This window comes from Girardinichthys multiradiatus, chromosome 22 (assembly GCF_021462225.1).
Source record: "Girardinichthys multiradiatus isolate DD_20200921_A chromosome 22, DD_fGirMul_XY1, whole genome shotgun sequence".
NCBI lineage: Eukaryota > Metazoa > Chordata > Actinopteri > Cyprinodontiformes > Goodeidae > Girardinichthys > Girardinichthys multiradiatus.
In genome coordinates, this window is record NC_061814.1 from 11140211 (window position 1) to 11160447 (window position 20237).

Here is a 20237-nt window from a genome sequence, read left to right on the forward strand (position 1 = left end):
TTTTGGATGCAAATAGTAATTTATTGGTGTCTTTATATTTCACCATCCTTCGGTCATTCACCATGTTGGACTTTTGAGAAAATTCACAAACCAAACATCCAGATGATTATCATCCTGTTTACCAGCAACAAACACAAACACCTCAGACACACAAACAAATGACACTCTTCTTTATAGCCCCCCACCCACTCGCACACGAACTGCTATTATTTATCATGCAAATATACAAACACACTCTGTTCCACGTTGTCAGACACAATCAAACCAGCAACAAATCAGTACACAGAAAAATGTAAACCCAGATAACGGAACAACTGATTTGTGAAAGACATGACCATGGTTCTGGGATCATTTGGCAGAGGATGCAAAGCTGGGAATAAACACACTCAATTTATTACACTAAACACAGTACGTTCCAACCTTACTGGCACACCTGGTAAAGTTGTGTTAAAGATTTTAGAAGAATACATTTAAAAAACCATAATTGACAGTACATGTAATCATTAGGGAAAAACTGTGGAACAGTTATTGGCACACTGAAAAATTCCTATAGAGTTAACAATTTTAAGTTAATTAGTGTCTTACGAACTTTTATCTAGTGATGACTTGCTGTTTCTCTAAACAATAGGAAAGACGAGAACATGCTAATCACAAAAGGCTGTAAATAGCTAACGGAAAAAATTACTCATCTGATCCCAACCAAATCTACTGTTAGAGCAATTATTTAAAAAGTTTAAATAAGCTTGGTCTGTGACAAACGTTTATTTTGCCACCAACAGCAGCAAGGACAAAAGATGGTCAGTGAGATAAAAACAGTCACTACGACTGTTTATTTCCAGACTGTTTCCAACTTTATCAAGGGTGCCAATAATTATGGAGGGTGGCTTGTCTGCATAAACGTCTGACTTAAGGGTTGATTAACCACGCTAAAAACACACCAGTTTATCATTAATGAGGTCTTTTTTACATGCATATATCACCAATTCAACAAACTGTAAACATCAGAAAATTTTCAAATCAGCAGTAATCTAACAGGGAGAAAGGTTGTAAACAGAAATACAGAGGCCTTCATACAGCAAAACAAAGACCAGAGTTGTAATCATACTGTAGCTGAGTCTTCGCCCTGAAAGGCAGAAAAGTCAAACATGTGCTTCTGATTGCTGGACATTACAAACTGGTAGGAAATTCATCATTTTAGTAAAATACATCAGAACAAAATGCTTCACATCAACAGGTAAGAGTTACAGAGACAGAAATCCAACTCACAATATCAGCACAGTAATGTCCAGAGACCTGCATGACTCCATGTTTTTAACATTTATTCATTCAGTGCAAATGGTTCAGTGCACAGTCATGTAAGAGGTCAGCAGAAACCAAACTGGTTCAAAGAGACAGCGTGCAAAAATATATACTCGTTTAACAGGAATGTCTCTTTTTCTGTCATCTGAAACTAAACGTTTGCAGTATGGTTGGACAGACCTTGAGTCAGATGTCTGTCCTCGCACCACTTGCACACACAAGTCACAAATTAAATTGGAGGATGAAGACAATGGATGACCAGCCTTACTGACCAACACCAGTGTATAACACAAAAAGTACATTATTAGCTGCTCAAGGAGGGAAAAACGTAAAATAAGAATCATAAAATACAACTTTTGGCCCAGAGCCTGGAGAGGTTCAGGACCAACAAGCAGCGCTTCTTTCTTCATATACGGTTGTTTTTTACGTCAGTCCACAACTACAACTTCAACCGTAGAAATGCACTGATCAGAAGTTTTTGCCTGATTTCCAGTCCGCAGCTTTGGTAAAATTTTAACCTGCCAACACAGATCTTAGCCAGTGATGACATTATTTAGCAACTATAATACCAAGAAATATAAGGACAGCATTGAAAATATTTTTCTAGCCTTCCTGCTGTGAGCAGCCATGAGATATTTATATTAGGAGAAGAAGTGATGTCACACCATGTGTGTGAGAGGAGTGGCTGTAAGACGAGGCTTTATTGTTTGAAACAAAGTTGACATTTTAAGCCGTCTTTAGCATCTTATGTGATTAGTGCAGCTAGCATTAAAAAACAGAAGTCTGCATCTGTATAACAAAAGGATAAAACAGAGTGACTCTGCTGTACTCCTAACTTAGTTCAGCCTTACTGTTATTTGCTGAAAATCTCGCTCTCTCTCAGTCTGTATATACTGCATAAGTGTGGTACAAATCTGTCTCTTTTTAAATACCTTCTTACATCTCTCTCCCTCCTCTGACTTAATTTTCAAACTCCTTACTGACACAAACATAACTGACAGCCTCCACACTGAAGAGTTATTATCTTGGCCTGGTTGCGATCAGACAGGGAGCATTCACTGATTGGATAATGGTTTATTTAATTTTGAATTATATAAAATGTACCATTCAATACTTTTATAGTGCAAAAGTGTAACAGTTGCTCGTAATACAGATGTTTGAGGGGAATTGTAAGTCTGCACAGACTCTTTGGGTCTCACAATAATCCAGCTAGTATTTTGTGGCAGCTGAGAATAACTACACCACTAGGCACAGGTTGGCACCTTAAAGGTTTTGTCACTTCCTCACATGTTCCTGGAGCATCTCTCCTCCTGTGTGAAGTGGTAAAAAGAAGTGGGCTCATCCCTGAAGCTCTGCTGGCCTTTCAACATTCCTCCCTGCTGAAGACAAACGCAGTAAAGTTTGGCCTCGGTTCGTCCAACACACAGACCGCGCTCCATCAGCCAGTCCACCAAGTCACTACCTCTGAAGACACTTTCGGGGCAGGATTGGTGTGGGCTTGTGCCAAGCTCATGCTGAGAGACTTCTTCATTGTGTCCATCAGGGATGGAAACGTATCCTTGCTGTTCATCCTGGGCCTCCAGGTGGCAAGGAAGTAAGGTCCGGTTGCATGATTCATCAGGATTGTAATTTTGGTGCAGATTCTGTGACTCATTAGATCTTTGCTCCTGGATATAAGTGTTTGTGTTTAAGTACTGGGGATGATGGGAAAGGCAACATCCAACGCCACTCTCCTCATGCGTCACTCCTCGAAACCTGTGACAATCAGAGGAAGGATTCACCTGCTGAAGCGTTCGCACTTTCCCCTGAGCCACTACAGAGTGATGGAGAGCAGGTAAAAACAGGAGGCAACCGAGCAAAGGAAAGGTGGCAGAGACAAGGAGAGACAAAGCAAGGAAATTATTAATTCATCTGAGGTAAAGGCAAAAGAAGGTTGGGACCCTGTTAGAAGACAAGTAAAGAGTAACAGCCAAGAGCCAAAAAACATAGCGCAAAGGTCTTTTTCAGTAGGGTGGAAAGGTTTCATGTTTAGCCTCTAAACATGCTAGATATCACTCTTGGAAGAACAAGACAGCAATACTTGAACATTGAGGCAGCATCACGAGTCAAAAGTCAGAAACGGAAAACTGGAATCACCATTACATGTAATGTAAAGAATTTTAAACAGTCAATTTTTTAGCACAAACCTTCCAAACTTAAGATGAAATTAACTGTAACACAAATAGTGAATTGCAAAATAAAATAAAAATCCATATTCCTTGACCTTTTATATATTCTCTCGCTTCACAACTTCCGACTCCTGTTTATGTTATTGGGATATTATATGATACCAAACACAAGGAAGCGGATAACTGTGAAGTTTATGAAATTTAAAAAAATATATATTTGAAATTTCTGTCATGAATTTGTATTCAGCGCACTTAAACAGTCCACTTGTGTGTAATTTTGTCTTAGCGTAAATGCAACAGTTCTGCAAAGGCCTCAGAGGTTTGTTTACAGAACAAACAGCAGGGAGGCCAAGAAGAACAGCGCACAGATCAGGGGTAAAGGTTTGGAGAAGTTTAAAACAGGATTATGTTACAAAACAATATTATAAAAGAAAGAGGACAACTACAACCCTACAAAGACATGGCCGCCACCCTAAACGGACATACTGGGTGAGGAAAGTGTTAATCAGAGAAGCAGCCAAAAGCCCCATGGTAACTATGGATGAGACGCAGAGATCCACAGCTCAGGTGGGAGAATTAATTTATAGGAACGTGATTAGTGGTGCACTCCACTCGCATTTATGGAGAAGTGACAAGTAGAAAATATATTATCGTAAAAAAGCGATAAGGTCAGCCACAAGTCATGTAGAGGACAAAGTAAACATTTGAAGAATGAACACCAAAACTAAACTTTCTGGTCTAAATGAAAAATGCAACTGGAGGAGGAAACACTACATGTCACCCTGTACTTAACACACCCTCGTGAAATATAGTGTGGCAGCATCAAGGTGTGGGGAGGCTTTAATTCAGCAGGAACAGGGAAGCTAAACAGGGGAGCTAAATAAGGGACAATCCTGGAAGAAAAATCTGTTGGATGCTGAAAAAGACTTGAAAACTGATGTTCACATGTGCTCTTCATCCAATCTGACTGAGCTTGAGTTATATTGCAAAGAAGAATGTGCACAAATGTCAGGGTCTACATGTGCAAAGCTGATAAAGACATACCCCAAATACTTTCAGCTATAATTACAGCAAAAGGTGGTTTTCAAAGTACTGAGTGGCTGAATACAAATGCACGGCACACTTTTCAGATTTTTATTTGTCAAAAAAAATAGCGATTAAGTGGATCTGAATACTTTTGCAAAGCATTGTAAATGAGCCCACTGTATCCCGTATACCTGCGAGTGTGTACTATGTCTTGTACACACTGGTCTTTGTGGTAGCGGACAAACTGGGTACACGTGAGTCGGACCTCCTCAGGGACGGCAGAAGGACTCAGATCCTCTACGTCTCTGCCATGCCACAGGCTGAGAAACCTGGACAACATCATTATTTCAGGACCGTTTCTCAAATCATGTTACAAAGCATTGTGAATCAACCACTGAAGTCTCAGCCCACCTCTTCTTGAATGGTACAATGATGAGGTGTCTGTCCAGACCAAATATTCCAAACGAAAGGAAACCCTGGGAAACACAAAGTTTAAAATTACATGATTTCCCTACAACGATGCACACACACAGGTTGACAGTATCATCATGCGAGGGTACCTGCCCATAGTTGGCTACAGCACAGAAAAACTGCAGTTCCAGGTAAAGTCGGCCGGGATCCTTATTGAACAGCCACCAAAGACAGCTGGACAGATTCTATAGAGACCATACAGTCAGACATCAGCACATCTTTCCTTCAACTGCTTACAGCACAAGTGAATTTATCATCTTCACCCAAGGCAGTAAAGTTAGAAAAAGCAATTATTAATAATGATTCCGGAATTTCACTTTGTGAAACGATCTGATCTCGTCTCTCTTCATAAACTTTTGCTTCTTCCTTACCGCCAGCAGGCTGACGCTGAGCAGCAGACAGAGCAAAACGTGTCTCACAGTCTGTTTGTCATCAGTGCTCTGAAGGCCTGGTGGTGGCAGATCCAGTGGCTGCTCTGAGGCCGACGAACTCGGCTGCTGTCCGTCACACGACGCCCCACTGTGGTCTGAAGTGGAAAAGTGGATTTAGAAATGAGGTTCCTTCAATCTTCCTTAATTATTATAATAATACATTTCGATATAGAGTGTGTAAAATTAAATAGACTATTACTAGCTGTTTCTTTTTATACCTTTCAGAATTATTAAAAAAGAAAATAAAAATAAAAGGTATTCCTCCTGCCTGAATGTTGACCAACTGCTAGTTCATGCTTTTATTAAGTCGTAATATTATAGGAATCTAAGTGTGCTACCTGTGCTGTTAGTGTGCTCCCTCTGTGTGCTGGCTATCATGTCAGGTATGGTCTGGAGAGAAGAAATGTTGTGGAAATCTCCTCAACGAGACAAGAGAAAGGGCAAAAAGATAACCAACTGGTAAGCAACAACTAGTCACAATTACACACTTGTTCATCCCAGGCTAAAATAATGGTTTTAAACATATTCAAACATTTTCAAATTAAAAAGACAGAAATACAGAACAGAGCTACCTGAGTTGATGCTGCAAGTAGGAGAATTTGCCATGTCCATCTGCTGCTGTTGTTGTTGATCTTCCAGGCCACCAGGGGCCCTCCGTTCATCATTGATGCCAGTGACAGCAGCTCTGCTCAGGGCTTCGTACCCGATCTGCTCCCGGTTTCCCTGGTTCAGACCCATCAGGGAAATGGCACCGAGGGCCAGGCTTACAGCAAGAACCACAGCAGAGCTGATTATCTGAGGGGGGCAGAGAACAGAATATGAATGGATTCTGAAATGTGAAAACAAAATAAATGAAAAAAATAAAAATAATTACATTTACATTTAAGGAGATCTTTGTTATTTTAGGCTTGGTATTCCTATCCAGGTAACCATGAAAAGGATGTAAAAACATTTGAAAGAAATAATGGCAAACCATAGCGATGTAGCAAAAAAATTGGTTGTTCCCCTAAATTGGTCAATTTTTACCTTGTTCAGTCCTGACTGTTGATTGGCCAGTTGGAAACTCAAAAATCCAATCTTTTTATAAACACTGAATGTACCATATGCAAGCACTACTGTCATGCTGAATGAAATGAAGTCAGAAGAAGCTAAGGGATGTAAGATGCTGTTTAGACAAAACTTTTATTTTCTGCAACATGTTGAGATATGTCTGCAGTTCGTTCAGGCCGCAAGAGAGGGCAACACTATCTGCAGAGAACAGAAAGGCTGAATGGAGTGCAGAAAAGTTGCTGCACGTTATCCTTTTGAACTTTAAACCTCTGTAATTGTTACCCGCTCGCAACAGAAGGTATTATAAATAAAGGTATTATATTACAGTTCTTAAAGATACATCAGAATTGGCCAAAATTGGCAGTCAAAGCCTTACAAACACAGGAGATTAGAAATCACCCACAAAATTCTGATCAATTCATCTCCACATAAGAATGTAGAGTGGTATTACAGGGATTCAAACCTGAGCTCTGCCGTAGAAGAAGGCAGAGTCGATGGTTTCTGTCCTTTCTCCTGATAGCAGAAGAACTCCAACCATCACGAAGGGAACCCTACAAAGACAAAAATAGCATCAAGGCCAGACTCTATCCAACTGCACCAGCTAACTTATTTTTTCTATTTTTCTCATGGTCATTTCCCCTAATTATAGATGTGAAGACTTACCCCCAGCCCAAAGCCATAAAGACTCCTGGTCTGAGTCTGAGAAGATCATCTCTGTTAGTCAGAGCCAGACAGAGAGGAATTAAACCTGGGGGCGAAATGGACAAGAAGAAATAGAACCATAAATGTCTCTTAAACAAAGAATGATTTTGTTTTTTTAGGTATTCATCAGAAACTAATGGAGGTAGCTTTTTAAATGTCTGGCAAATACAAACCTGTCCAGATATATGTGCTGTACAGGGACCCATACAACAAAGTGAATGTGAACATTTTGCTGAGGAGATTATCTTCTTGTTTCACCAGAAAGTTCCACAGGATCATACTAACACACACTAAAAACTGCCACATAAAGCAGAGGGTTAAGGTAGAAGACTGGAGGAAATATGAACAGATACATTAACATTCCTGGCATTAATTAACAGAAACCAAAATGACCCACATGTATTATCACAGTGAAAATCAATTATGTGGTACGTGCTGTGTAACATTATATTTAACTGACCTGAGCCAGGAAAAGGTTTAACACAAGTAGATGAGGGAGTTGATTAAATGTTCTGCTAAGCAACATCACAGCGATGGTCCACACCTGAGAGGAACATAATTCACAGAGTTCCTCTTAAATATTGACGGTGATCCTTGAGGGAGTGGGGTTATAGGAACAACGAAACCACATACCAGTCCTACGAGGCTGATGATGCTGATGTTGAAGCTGACGTTCTCAAGCTCTGCTACAAGAGGGGTTGGGTCCATTAAAGGGATGGTCAACAACCAGGCTGACACGTACATGATTGGTGCTGACAAGAATGTGCTGATTACCATCCCCGATGTCACCTGAAACAGAAAAACAACCTGAGGTCACAAAGACTTACAGTGCTGGTAAACATAGTTGTTCTTTGGTCACAGTTAAAAGTTCATCATCAAACAAATTATTATTTTTTCCTCATCAAACAAAATTTAGCAGCAGAGCCCCATAGGAAAGGGAAAACATTATTTAAACCAATCCGGCCCCTGTAAATCTGTACGGGGGCAAATCATATTTCACAGCACTGTAAATGGATACTTTGTTTGGATTCATAAACTAATGCAATTTGGTTGAAGACAAAATAAACAGTGATAAATATATGATGATATGATAAATTATGATGGTGTTTATGCTTTTCAAGTAGAAGAAATGAACAGCGTGTTGCAAATCCTGTCAAATGGCAGAAAAGAAAGAAAGTTTTTATCTTCCTTGCTTTGGATTTGTGTGAGTTTGTGTATCATGTGATCGGGTCAGGAGACTCATACAAAGAATTAGGAATGACCTTCTCTGCTTCAGTCCAGATAAATGCATTTTACATGCTTAAATGCTTGAAATAGGATGGAAAACAAAAGAGAAAGATCGTGCACGCTGCTGTTTAAAACAGAACTTACCACCTCCAGCTCAATGTTGTAATGTCCAGCATAGATGGCCACACTTGGTGCTGTTGGGAAGACTCCGTAAAGAAAAGCAAAATTGGATAAACTAGTGTGGTTCAGGCTTGTGCTGTTCACTCCCATGTCCAGAATGTCCACCATGTCTTTGCAGACCAATGGCATTACCAGGCTGGAAGGGAGACATTAAGAGAAACAAAATACCACAAACATAATGCTAATTTGACTCAGTTCCATTCTGAAATGCTAAATGCTTTGTAGTCTGGTTTTAGATGCCCTAACATTTCAGCTGCTATATACTGAATTTTGACCTGGTAATTATTTGACTCACACCTATTCGCAGCCCTGGTAAAGATGTGTGATAAAACTTAAGGTAAAGTCACCTTTTATTGCAGCAGAATAATCTCACAAAATACAACCTTTAATTTGATTCCATTTAGTTCATAGGAAAAAAAATCTATGCAAAGAAATATATTTTTTAAAACTGATACTCATTCAAATCTAAATTAATTCCTGTGAATGCAACTGAAGCATATCTTCAAAATGGGAAACCTGCTTGTCAAGGCAGACATGTGGTGATCTTCAGTTAGCATCTGGGGGTCACCAGGTCTATATAACAATTATTAGAATCTATCTACATGCTAACTGGATGATTGGGACAAAGTCTGGTAAAAAAAGAAAACCTCTTCTGTCCTACCGTCACACATAAATACGAGGAGGTGGCTAAACTCTTCTGGCACTTTAAGAAGAACTATGTGGTTTGGTCAGATGAGACTAAGGTGGCACTTTTGGGCAAAAAAGCCCTACGGCTGGGTTTGGTGCACAAGATGGCCTCCAAAGGCTTTCCTAAAACTCTGGAAACCTTGCTAGAGTGCATGGCATTATGAATTCTTGGAGATGGTTTATTAATGATTCCATATCAAGTTTTCACTTAGAAGGAATGTTCCTCTAAATCAGAAACATTACAGTTTAATCCTGTTTCATATGTTAGGGTTAAAACAGCGGCCAGCTGCAGTGTGCATGCCTGACCCAGATTGATAGACACTAACTCTGAAGTAGTCTCTGAGCCTCGTATGACAACAAACTATCTGAATAATGATAATAAAACAAACTATCTGGACAGCGAGAACAAGACGGACTGACCGACAGGGATAAGGGTTAACCCGGGACAGAGATGAAGGAATGTTTCATTCTCCTCGAAGGGGTTTCTAAAGTCTGCGCCTTAGTGAGTGCAGTGGGTTGAACAATGAGAGGGACCATGTGCTACCAAACCCCGAGCCTCAAATAAATCCTGAATGCAGATAAGTAGTTTTTGTGGTCTGTACTCAAGTTTAAACTCAACACATTTATTATATTTGGTATTAGAAAAATAAAACTGAATAGAAGTGAAAACCACTGACATCCTCCCCCACCTGAGCCTTACTTACAGTTTGGCTGTGATGAGGAGAATCAGGGCAACTCCAGTGTCTCTGGTTAGCTTTCTGAGCTGGCCGACCTGCCTCACAAAAACAGAGATAACATTTTAGCAATCCTTTAGCCTTATGGCTGTGAAAAAATACAAACTCTTACAACTCACCATAGTGAGGCCGAGGTAAAACAGCGCTGCTCCTCCAAAAGAGTTGGCTAGGCCGTCTATGAACTCAGACAGCACATCAGGAATCCGTTCTCCCAGGGCAAAATGGGAGATGATTCCCACTATCACCATGAATACTATCGGGTTCTTCAACACCTTAAGAGGTGACAACAAAAATAAAAAAAATAAACCAACATTTAATTACTCTAACACCTCATACTGACATTATTACCTGTAAAACTACAATTCCCAGGATACCAAGACTACTGTGTTGTGGATGGCTAGCCTGCCTCCACCTCTGCACCTCACAGAGAGCAAAACCGATGGGATTGAGGAGCATGAGGGAAACAGGGGCAACCAGGTAGATGTACTGGAGGTATTCTGGATATGTGCTTCGATACAAAGCATCAACTGGAAGAGAAGACACAGAAAGACTTCAATATCTCAGCTGACGACTTCAAACGTCCGTGCCAGGTGAGTCTTACCTATTGGGTATCCCAAGGCAAAGTCATTACTCTGAGTAGCAAAGATGGCGTACAGACCAGCCTTGCTGTATCTACTGTCTGGACTGGCCACTATCAGTGTCAACACACACACCAGCACAAACACTGTAACCTGCAGACAAGATTAGGTTATGTTTTCTGATTTAACATACAAAACACAAATGAGGTCAGACTAAAACGGTTCAGACAAAAACCTTTGCAACCAAGACACTCCAAAGAAAAGCCCAAATGACGTCTCCAAAGTCCAACAGCACCATGTTTTTAAAGAGCAAAGCTGGAAGAGCAAATTTAGAGACAAAGTTCCCCAGGCCCTTCGCGTGGCTCTCTGTGATCATGTCAGCCCTGAGGGAAGAAATGAAAGACTTGTTTTGAATCTTACGATCAAAGTCACTAATGAGTCACACAGGTGTCTCAGTATTTACATACACCTACCGTCCAGCTATATAACCACACAGTATGATGCCGAAGCACTCAAGAAGAGCCGGGAATAGCTTGTCGATGGACATGTGGGGCCCAGCAGCAGAGCCAGCCAGGGTGTTGTGGGAGATGTTCTTCCCGTGGATGAACACATAGTTGTTGGGAGTCTCCATGGTGACGATGGGATGAGATTTGGAGGGTTTCTGGTACAGATTGTTAGAGATCACAAGATGTTTGGAAGAGGTTAAAGACAAAAAGGTCGTATGAATAACTTGAATAATTGTTCATTCACGTCACTCAAACAAAAAGAGCAAATTCAACTTATTATTGTTTGTGGTAAACACTAACTAAAAATTTGAACAGTCAGTGAAACAGGTCAACATCAATATCACCAATGGTGCACTTTATTTGTACTACGAAGTTGGAATATATGGGTTCCAAGTCAGAAAACCCAAAGAGAATGTACCAAAAGACAAAGTTTTAAGATTAAGGTTAAGCTTAAGGATAAGATTAGAACGTTTCACATTAATACAACAACAGTCTTCCTGTGTATGCCCTTGAGAATGTAGATCCTTACTTTAGCTCTAACATTTCAAAAAGGCTAATATGAAACATGCTGGATTTGAAAATGTTGGCAGAGGTTGAAAGCTACGAAAAATAAAACAAAGTTTAAGTTACTGCTATTGTAATGCTGTGTGTCACCACATGGCGACACCAGTTGCCTATTATGATCAGTAGGTCAACATTTTATTCTTCTTCATGTGCTCTCTCTGTCTGAGCTGGATTTCCACCCCCCGAGTGTACGCAGGTTGGTGTGCTCCCCAGTAACGTGTGGTAAAGCTGACACTTTATGTATACTCCTTAAAGTTGTAAGTTGTTGTTCAATCGCTATCCATCTCCACACCTCCGCGGTGTGATGTCATCCCTGCCTCACGTTACAAGAGCATCTTTTTTGTATTTCGTTCAACCTTCCTGTTATCTGATAACAGGAAGGTTTCTGCTGAAAGTCTCATTCTCTCTTGCTTTCTCACAGCCTGAATGAATTAAAGACAAATATCTATGTTATTAAAAAAAATACAGTTTCCTTTAAATAACCTCTTCTACCTCTGTACTTCCTCTGACTTTACTTTACAACACCTCACTGATACTGAAAACAGCTAACTTTGAATTTTTTTCTCAGTAAAAAGCATTTGCACTGAACAATTTTGTTGTCGGGGGAATTCTTGAGTAAAGTGCAATCACTGAGCAGATATTAAGCTGATCTGGGCTGATCAGTCTGTAAACTGGTCAGTTCTGGCCAGCAGCAGCTCTACTGGTACCTAATTCAGCAATTAGTCTACCTAGTTTTACCAGTGGTATGATGTCATTCCCAGATCCGAGTGTCAATTTCCGAGATTTATTCCAGTTTCTAGATTTGTGATTACCTTACTTGGCTCATTCTCTCATAACACCCTTTTTATTTGCTCTTGGGGTTTGGACTTTTGAGAATCTCCATTGGCAATACGCAACTTCCAGTAAGGAACATAATGAGTCCTGATGTAACAAACCTTGGAGTGTTTGAGTAAAAGTTTCTTAATAAGGAAGACACTGTTTCACATTGTTCACTTTACTTCGTGGGCTGCTCTTTAGCACAGTTGTTGGTATTGTTGCCTGGCAGCAAGAAGGTCCTTGGTTCGATTCCCCAGCTGGGGGTCTTTCTCAATGGAGTTTGCATGTTCTCCAGTTCCCTTTTTACAATCAGAACGTAATTCTTCGTGGCACAGATGCAGCAAGGTGTCAAAGACCTTCCTCAGAGATTGAGGTTCATGTTGATGCGATATCATCAGAGCTGTTGTGGATTTGTCTGCTGGACATCTACTGGACTGAGATCTGTTGCCAGTGGAGCCCATTGGAGAACATTAAAGTCACTGACATGTTCAAGAAATGATTTGAGCTATGAGACAGAGTGCCTTCTCCCGCAGGAAGTAGCCATAAGAAGACGGGGACACACACACACACAAGTGTGTCAAAAGAAAAATCCCTACACCATAACATGCCTATCACCAGCCTTAACTGTTGATAAAAAGCCAGATGGTATCTGTTGTGGTCTACAGTTGCTGCTTGGCTGAGTTGCCATTTGTGTTATCAAGTGTTATGGAAAATTGCTATTATTCAAGGACTGTTATGGGAAGAATCAATCAGTGGGGTTTATTAAAGATCTTGCAGGATGAGAACAAAATAGTTTTGCTCTGACTCACACAGTCAGTACAATGCTATTATACCAAGTTAGAGAGGAAACCAAAACAATTACGAACCCTCAATGAGAACTAGCTAGGTTATCATGAGAACTGACTCTTTTGGTTGTCTATTCTGTCACAGCTTCAATCTAGCAGACAGTCTTCAGAGTGGAAACAGAGAAAACCTCTCTCACATAAAGTTAATAAGCATGAAAAAAATAACATCAAATACGTTAAAGAAAGTTATAAGACTTCATAAAGCACAGTTTAAACAGTCATGAGAATTTAGCTAGAAATACATTTCTCTACTACTAAAGGATTAAACACATGTACCTAATAGAGGGGCCAGTCAGTGTATCTGGATTCTTTTGAATGTAAAGTTCAACCTAGCTGTTACTACAAGGCATGAGAATAACTGAGTTTTCCACAGTGTTATCAATCAATTCTTTGAGCATGCTTGGTAATTATTTGTCTTTATATCTGTCTATCTTACAAATTAAATGTTACTTTGTCCCTCACAATGCTTCAAACCAAGTTTTATGACAATATGTAAAAATGCAGAGTTGTGATGGATAGTCTTGTTTTTGGTCTTTTTACAGGTTTAACTTAAAAAGCTGTAATTTAAAATTTATCCTACTTACATAATTGTTGTATTATTTGAAAGCTCTTTTAATGCTCTTTGAGATAAAAGCATCGGGTTTGGACAAAATACTTGTTTGAAATGCATTGGGGGAAGAGCGGAGGCTGGCGAACGCCGCCCACAGATTCTCTTGTTACGCCTCTGTTTTGTCTCCCATCGATGGGTTAAGTCGGTCTCTTCCATCCAATACCAGATCATCTGGAGCGAAAAATCACAGTAAGAACTAAAGCCGCGGCAGTACAACGTGAGAAGGCGGACAAAGCGAGCCCGCTCCGGGACTCCTGCAGCGTCATTACCAGCTGACCGTTAGCGCTACCATACCTGCATGCTAAAAGCACATCTTAGGGCGCGGTAAGCCGTATCCTTCTTAACGCCTTTTTCAAACTATTTATTGGGCGAATATATGTCTTACCTGTGTCCTAGAAGCACGGTGCTACACAGACGCCCGCATTCCTCCGTCCCGTTTTGTTTTCTAAGCTCTTGTTTTTGCTGTTTGGCTTGAAGGCTGACAGCCGCAGCGAGCAGACACGCCCCGACAGAACACTGACCGAGGCTTCAGCCAATCATCGCAGAGAACGCTTTCCAGTGCCCTCTGTGATTGGTTTATCTGAGCATATCGTTATTATGAAGAAATTATTAAACTCAAATTCTGTTGTTACTACACAATCAGTCCGTCTCATCAGTTCGCAAGTATAAATAGTACAATGTAAACTTTTTTTTTTTTTTTATATAATAGGGACTTCTGCAACCATGAGGGGCTTTTAATGGACGTCTACCTGTTCCTCTATGGAGATTAGCAGTGTGAGCAGAGTTTGAACCTACGCAGGGACTCTCCACTGGATTTTGAATCCAACACCGTAATCACTTAGCCAGCTGTCTGAAAACTAATCAGACCCCATATGCAGCTATAACTTCTCACGCTTTTAGAGGAATTTGGGCCCACTTAACATTACTTCAGTTCATGACATGCTTGCAAAAATTATTTCATTCATGCTGAACTCGCTTAAGATCCCACATTTTCCTCTGGTTGACGTCTGGACCTTGAATGGCTTATTTCAACACATTGATCACTCCCTTTTCTGCCATTTTATTTTAGCTGTTGTTGTGATTATCCAGTTGATGCCCCAATTTCAGCTAAGTTTTAGCTGTTGACCTCAGACGTTAAGAGTCTGTAACTCATTTTTTTCCACCAGAGAAGTCTGTAGTCTGGTTGCAAAACAAGCCCAAATCAATATTCTTCTACCATCATGCTTGGCAGTTGGCATGAAGTGTTTGGTTTGGTTTTTGCCAGAGACAATACTATTTTGTATGGCCAAATGTCTCTACTTTCGTCCCATCTATTTAAAAAGGACATTGTTCCTCAAGTTTCAACATTGAGTCAGCCTTGCTAACCTAAGTCAGGTTGCCATGTTGTTTTAAAGGAGATGTTTTCACCTGGCAGCCCTTCTAAACAGCCATACTGAGTCTTTTGTAGACACCTCCTCCTCTAGGTACACTGACAACTGTTTCAAATCATTTCCACGTGTGAATAATCTGACGGTAGAAAAGTGGACTTTAAATTGTCTGGAAATGGCCCTCCGCAGACTGATGGATAAGGACAAGAGTTGCTTCTCTAATGATTATTGCTGATGTCTTTCCATCTTGCTGTTGTATTAACTTATACACTTCAGACCAGCAAACTGCCATTACCCTTGCTTTTCTAGAGGTGGTTACACTGATTACCAATTAACCAAGTGCAACTGAGTACCAGTACTTGGTTTTAACTTTAGCAACATTCCTTTTAAAATAAACAAATTAAACACAGGGGCACACTTTTGTTTACATTGTCCTTTTTATTGCACATTTATGTAAATGAATAATATGGTTTTGTGGTAACATCTGGTTGACACTACAATTCTTTGTGTTCTTGTCTGTTCCCAAAAGTATTGTTTAGGAATGCTGATGCATAATTCAATAAAAGCAACCCCTCTTAGCCCAAAGTTACCCTAAGTAAAGCATCTTAAAGCATTTTTAATGTAAATAGTTTTACATACTTTTGTATGATTGCCATACAAAACATTTTTTCTTTGACAACAAAAAACAAAGCAGAACATAATAGCAAACATAATACTGCAAATATAACTTATCCCATGGTTCAATATCAGTTGAATAAATCATACCGATTCATACACACTTTGCTGTGCATCAAAAGAACTTAACAAAACAGCAACACAATATTCAGCTCGATTGCACACTGATGTTGCAATAACCCCACAGAAATGTGCTTTAAAACACATTGTGCTCAGCATCCTCACATAATCAATTAAAACGTACCGCTCAGTGGTTCCAGCAGAAACAAACAGGTGAGAAAAAGAAAAGTCTACATTTATGCTGTGAAGGCACATGTGGAGGCAGGAAGTTGAGACTTTTAAAATCCGTCTTTGTACTGTGGCTGTATGTTAGGCACCTTGACCACCTGATATGTTCAGAAAGTTACTGCTTTTAATTTTACTGTTTCAACTGCAGCAATTGGGGAAAAAGTGACTAACCAAAACGGATATTTGATGGAAAAAACCCACCTGAGGTTATTCCCTTTTTATTTACAATCAAAACATACATGAAATCTGTATTTGGATTCTTCTCAAAAGGTTTGTCTGGTTTACAAAAATCTGAAAATCAAAAATTCAGTTGTGTCGTCAAAAAAAATAAAAATAAAAAGGAAATAAGCTAAATTTATTATGCATTACAAAAACAGAGATTAAGAAAGATCTGATTCTGAGCAACAAGACCATTGAAGCCTACCCAAACATCCTCCAGGGACAGCATGGTTGTAAACTTAAAAATAAAGAACTTATTTTCTCCAGAACATAATTGTACTACAACAGTTTTGGTCGTATGCAGGTCACCATTACATGATGTAAACTCCAAGAGACTCTGTGCTTTCATTCGATTAACTGCACTGGAGGTCGTTTATTTTCCCTTTGTTGTCCTCACATGATCGACATGCTTCTGGTCAAAGCGCAAGAGTGTAACAGAGAAAGAGACAAGAAGAGAAGATAGGTCCAAGTGTTGTGATGGCAGTCGTATCTTTTTCACCTGGGTATAGGAGGAAGGGGAGGAGCTCCTCGCTCCTTTTTACCAGAACCTGAAAAATACAAAAACAGAAACAGAGTTTAGTGTTTTCCTAAATTTTACACTGCATATGTTATTCCACCAGATGGCACCGTGTCCCAAAATAAAAGATTCATTTTGTTCTTTAAATAAGTTTCAATATTAACTACAGTGAATATAAAAGGTCTACACCCCCCTCCCCCCCATGAAAATGATAGGTTTTTGTAATAGAAAAAATGAGACCATTATAAATCACTAATCTTCTACTTTTAAAGCAACCTATATCCAGTATTATTCAACAGAAAAACAAGCAAATCTGGGGTAAATGTAACATAAAAAGCCTGGATGAATAAATATACAAACCCTTCAAAATAATAATTTTTAGAAGAACACTTTGATTCCGTGTCATGCTTCAGTCTATTTTGATATCTGTTAAAGTGGTATTGTAACAAAGCAATTTAGAACCATGGGGACAGCACATGTTGAGGCAAACACCCTTGTAGTAGTCACCAAGACCTCCAAACGTCTTGTGGCCATCAGAGTAGAATCAAGGTAGTATCAGCGATGCACGAAGCAGTGGCGTTCAAACCATGAGTCACGTGGGCCAAAATCTTCAAGTCAAATGTTTTTGCGAGCCAAACAAAATTTGAAAAAGAAAAATCAATTCAGGGACCACAAATTGTCCCCAGGCCACACGTGTTCAGCCCTGGCGTTGAGTGTTTCATGCAATCAGTTTCTCAGCTCGAGGTTCTACATCCAAACCAAAAAGTGTCAGATCTAGACGTGTAAAGCCAACCGCCACCAGACTCTAGAGCAGTGAGGACACGTTCTCTGGAGTGAAGGTTCTGTCTGGAAATCTGATGAATGAGTCTGGGTATGGTGGTTGGCAGGGGAACGGTACATGACTGCCTGCACCAGTAGTGTAAAGTTTAGTTTTAGCCAAGCTTGAAAGGAACTTTTAATGCAAAAACATACAAAGACATTTTGGACAATGGGAACAGAGTATGGGGATGACTGACAATGCAATATCCATAGAGACATGAATGAGGAACATTTGTTCAGATCAACTTGACCAGCCAGCTATTATAGCAGCAAAGGCTGGGCCAATTCCAAATTAAAATTATTTGTGAGCAAGTGTTCAATTACTTGAAAAAAAAAGAACATATATGTGTTGTGTGAGTCACCTTTGCTGTCCGTCTTGGAGATCTTACTGGGGTAGGTTTTCATGGAGGGCACGTAGGGGTCAGGTGGAGGAAGGTCGGACACTGGGTGAAACGTGAACCTGTACTCAAACTCATCTGTTCAAGGAAAGAATACAGAGGTTTAAGGGGAATTATCTCCATTAGACCGGATAATATCATGTGACAGAATATGAATGGAGCTAAACTTGCTTGTGTAAAGGTGCTCTAGAACCGTCTGCTATTTTATGCAGGACTCTCATGGTCTAATAGCACTTTTTTGCCGCCACTGCCTCCCAAAATAAACCTACCTCTGTGGTTGACAGAATAAAAACAAATGTAATAGAAGTCAGGGGTTCATTTCTGCCTTCACCGAAGTATGTGGTACAAACAACAAATAGGGCTATGGGTATGAGTCACAGGACTGAGCTGGTATCTCATCTCTCTTTCTCAGGCTTACATGCCTTAATGCTGACTTGCAAAATATTCATGCCCTTGGGTCCTGTCCAAGGATTCAAGAGCATCAATATCTGGCCTTTGACTGGGCCATTCTAATACACAAATATGCTTTGATCTAAATTTTCTCATTATAGTTTTGGCTGCAGGTATAGGTCGTCCTACTGGAAAGTGAAGTTCTGCCCCAGTGTGAAGTGTTTTGCAGCATCTAACAGGTTTTCTTCCTGGACTACTTCCACCCCCAAGGTATGTTTTATAAGTAATGTGCAGTGTTGGTTTTTAGCCAAAAAATTCAGTGTTCATCCTGTCTGCCTGGAGCACCTTCACAGCATGTTTTGCAGCGGAGTTCCCCACATACCTTTCAGCAAAGTGCAAACATGGCTTTTTATGGTTTCCTTCAACAATAGGTTTCTTCTTCCCACCTTCACATAAAGGCCAGATTTGCGGAGTTCACAATTAATTGATGTACTAAATCAGATTCCCCTACCTGAGCTCTGGCTCTCTGCAGCGCCTCCAGAGTCAGCATGGGTTTCTTGGCTGCTTCTCTGATTAATGCTTTCCTTGCATTTGTGCCGTACTCTTTCTATTTCCCAATGATGGGTTGAACAGAGCTCTGTGAGATTATCAAAGCTCGGGACATCCTTGTATAACCTAACCCTGCTTTAAACTTTTCCACAACATTCGCTGCTGTGCTTCTTGGTCTCATGATGCTGTTGGTTCGCTAATGTTCTACAAACCTCTGAAGCCAGAAACAAAACAGCTGCATTTATACTGAGTTTACATTACAAACAGATGCATTCTACTTACTAATTAGGTGACCTCTGGTGGAAATTGGTTGCACTACATTTTCTTTAGGGGTATTGGTGAAAAATGGGCTAAATACAAATGCACAACTGACTTCGGATATGCAAATACATTGAAGGCTGAGTTTGTAACATGACATAATATACAGGTCCTTCTCAAAATATTAGCATATTGTGATGAAGTTCATTATTTTCCATAATGTCATGATGAAAATTTAACATTCATATATTTTAGATTCATTGCACACTAACTGAAATATTTCAGGTCTTTTATTGTCTTAATACGGATGATTTTGGCATACAGCTCATGAAAACCCAAAATTCCTATCTCACAAAATTAACATATCATTAAAAGGGTCTCTAAACGAGCTATGAACCTAATCATCTGAATCAACGAGTTAACTCTAAACACCTGCAAAAGATTCCTGAGGCCTTTAAAACTCCCAGCCTGGTTCATCACTCAAAACCCCAATCATGGGTAAGACTGCCGACCTGACTGCTGTCCAGAAGGCCACTATTGACACCCTCAAGCAAGAGGGTAAGACACAGAAAGAAATTTCTGAACGAATAGGCTGTTCCCAGAGTGCTGTATCAAGGCACCTCAGTGGGAAGTCTGTGGGAAGGAAAAAGTGTGGCAGAAAACGCTGCACAACGAGAAGAGGTGACCGGACCCTGAGGAAGATTGTGGAGAAGGGCCGATTCCAGACCTTGGGGGACCTGCGGAAGCAGTGGACTGAGTCTGGACTAGAAACATCCAGAGCCACCGTGCACAGGCGTGTGCAGGAAATGGGCTACAGGTGCCGCATTCTCCAGGTCAAGCCACTTTTGAACCAGAAACAGCGG

General features: G+C 40.2%; 2 protein-coding genes and 1 long non-coding RNA gene across 8 annotated transcripts in view; 1 reads left to right on the plus strand and 2 right to left on the minus strand.

Annotated features, from left to right (window-relative positions):
- gpr155b (G protein-coupled receptor 155b) lies at positions 1 to 14468 on the minus strand. 5 transcript variants are annotated; one of them, XM_047352292.1, is made up of 20 exons: positions 14280 to 14463; positions 11027 to 11214; positions 10789 to 10936; positions 10577 to 10706; positions 10324 to 10502; positions 10095 to 10247; positions 9946 to 10013; positions 8519 to 8690; positions 7781 to 7936; positions 7608 to 7691; positions 7321 to 7444; positions 7109 to 7193; positions 6909 to 6996; positions 5968 to 6190; positions 5734 to 5814; positions 5336 to 5490; positions 5054 to 5149; positions 4905 to 4969; positions 4685 to 4822; positions 1 to 3054 (listed from the first exon to the last, which is right to left on the minus strand). In XM_047352292.1, the coding sequence occupies exons 2-20, from the start codon at positions 11182 to 11184 to the stop codon at positions 2583 to 2585; spliced, it is 2775 nt and encodes a 924-aa protein (XP_047208248.1). In that variant the 5' UTR covers positions 11185 to 11214; positions 14280 to 14463; the 3' UTR covers positions 1 to 2582. The 5 variants fall into 5 exon arrangements, with proteins under 5 accessions (XP_047208248.1, XP_047208249.1, XP_047208250.1 ...); XM_047352293.1 differs by having other exon boundaries at positions 5734 to 5811; positions 14280 to 14462; XM_047352295.1 differs by having other exon boundaries at positions 2912 to 3112; positions 14280 to 14468.
- LOC124859491 overlaps positions 13832 to 20237 on the plus strand; it is an 8298-nt gene continuing 1892 nt past the window's right edge. The window contains exons 1-2 of one of the 2 annotated variants that reach the window (XR_007036116.1): positions 13832 to 14218; positions 18741 to 18837. This is a non-coding gene — a long non-coding RNA (uncharacterized LOC124859491). Of the gene's footprint in view, positions 14219 to 18266; positions 18838 to 20237 lie in introns of those variants that run through there. The other variant, XR_007036115.1, reaches the window with a different exon arrangement.
- Positions 15680 to 20237, minus strand: part of wipf1b (WAS/WASL interacting protein family, member 1b) — a 24563-nt gene continuing 20005 nt past the window's right edge. Inside the window, exons 8-9 of the mRNA XM_047352299.1 lie at positions 18142 to 18255; positions 15680 to 16991 (exon numbers count right to left, since the gene is read on the minus strand). Of these exons, the coding sequence (XP_047208255.1) occupies positions 16939 to 16991; positions 18142 to 18255 (167 nt within the window). The 3' untranslated portion in view covers positions 15680 to 16938. The remainder of the gene's footprint in view (positions 16992 to 18141; positions 18256 to 20237) is intronic.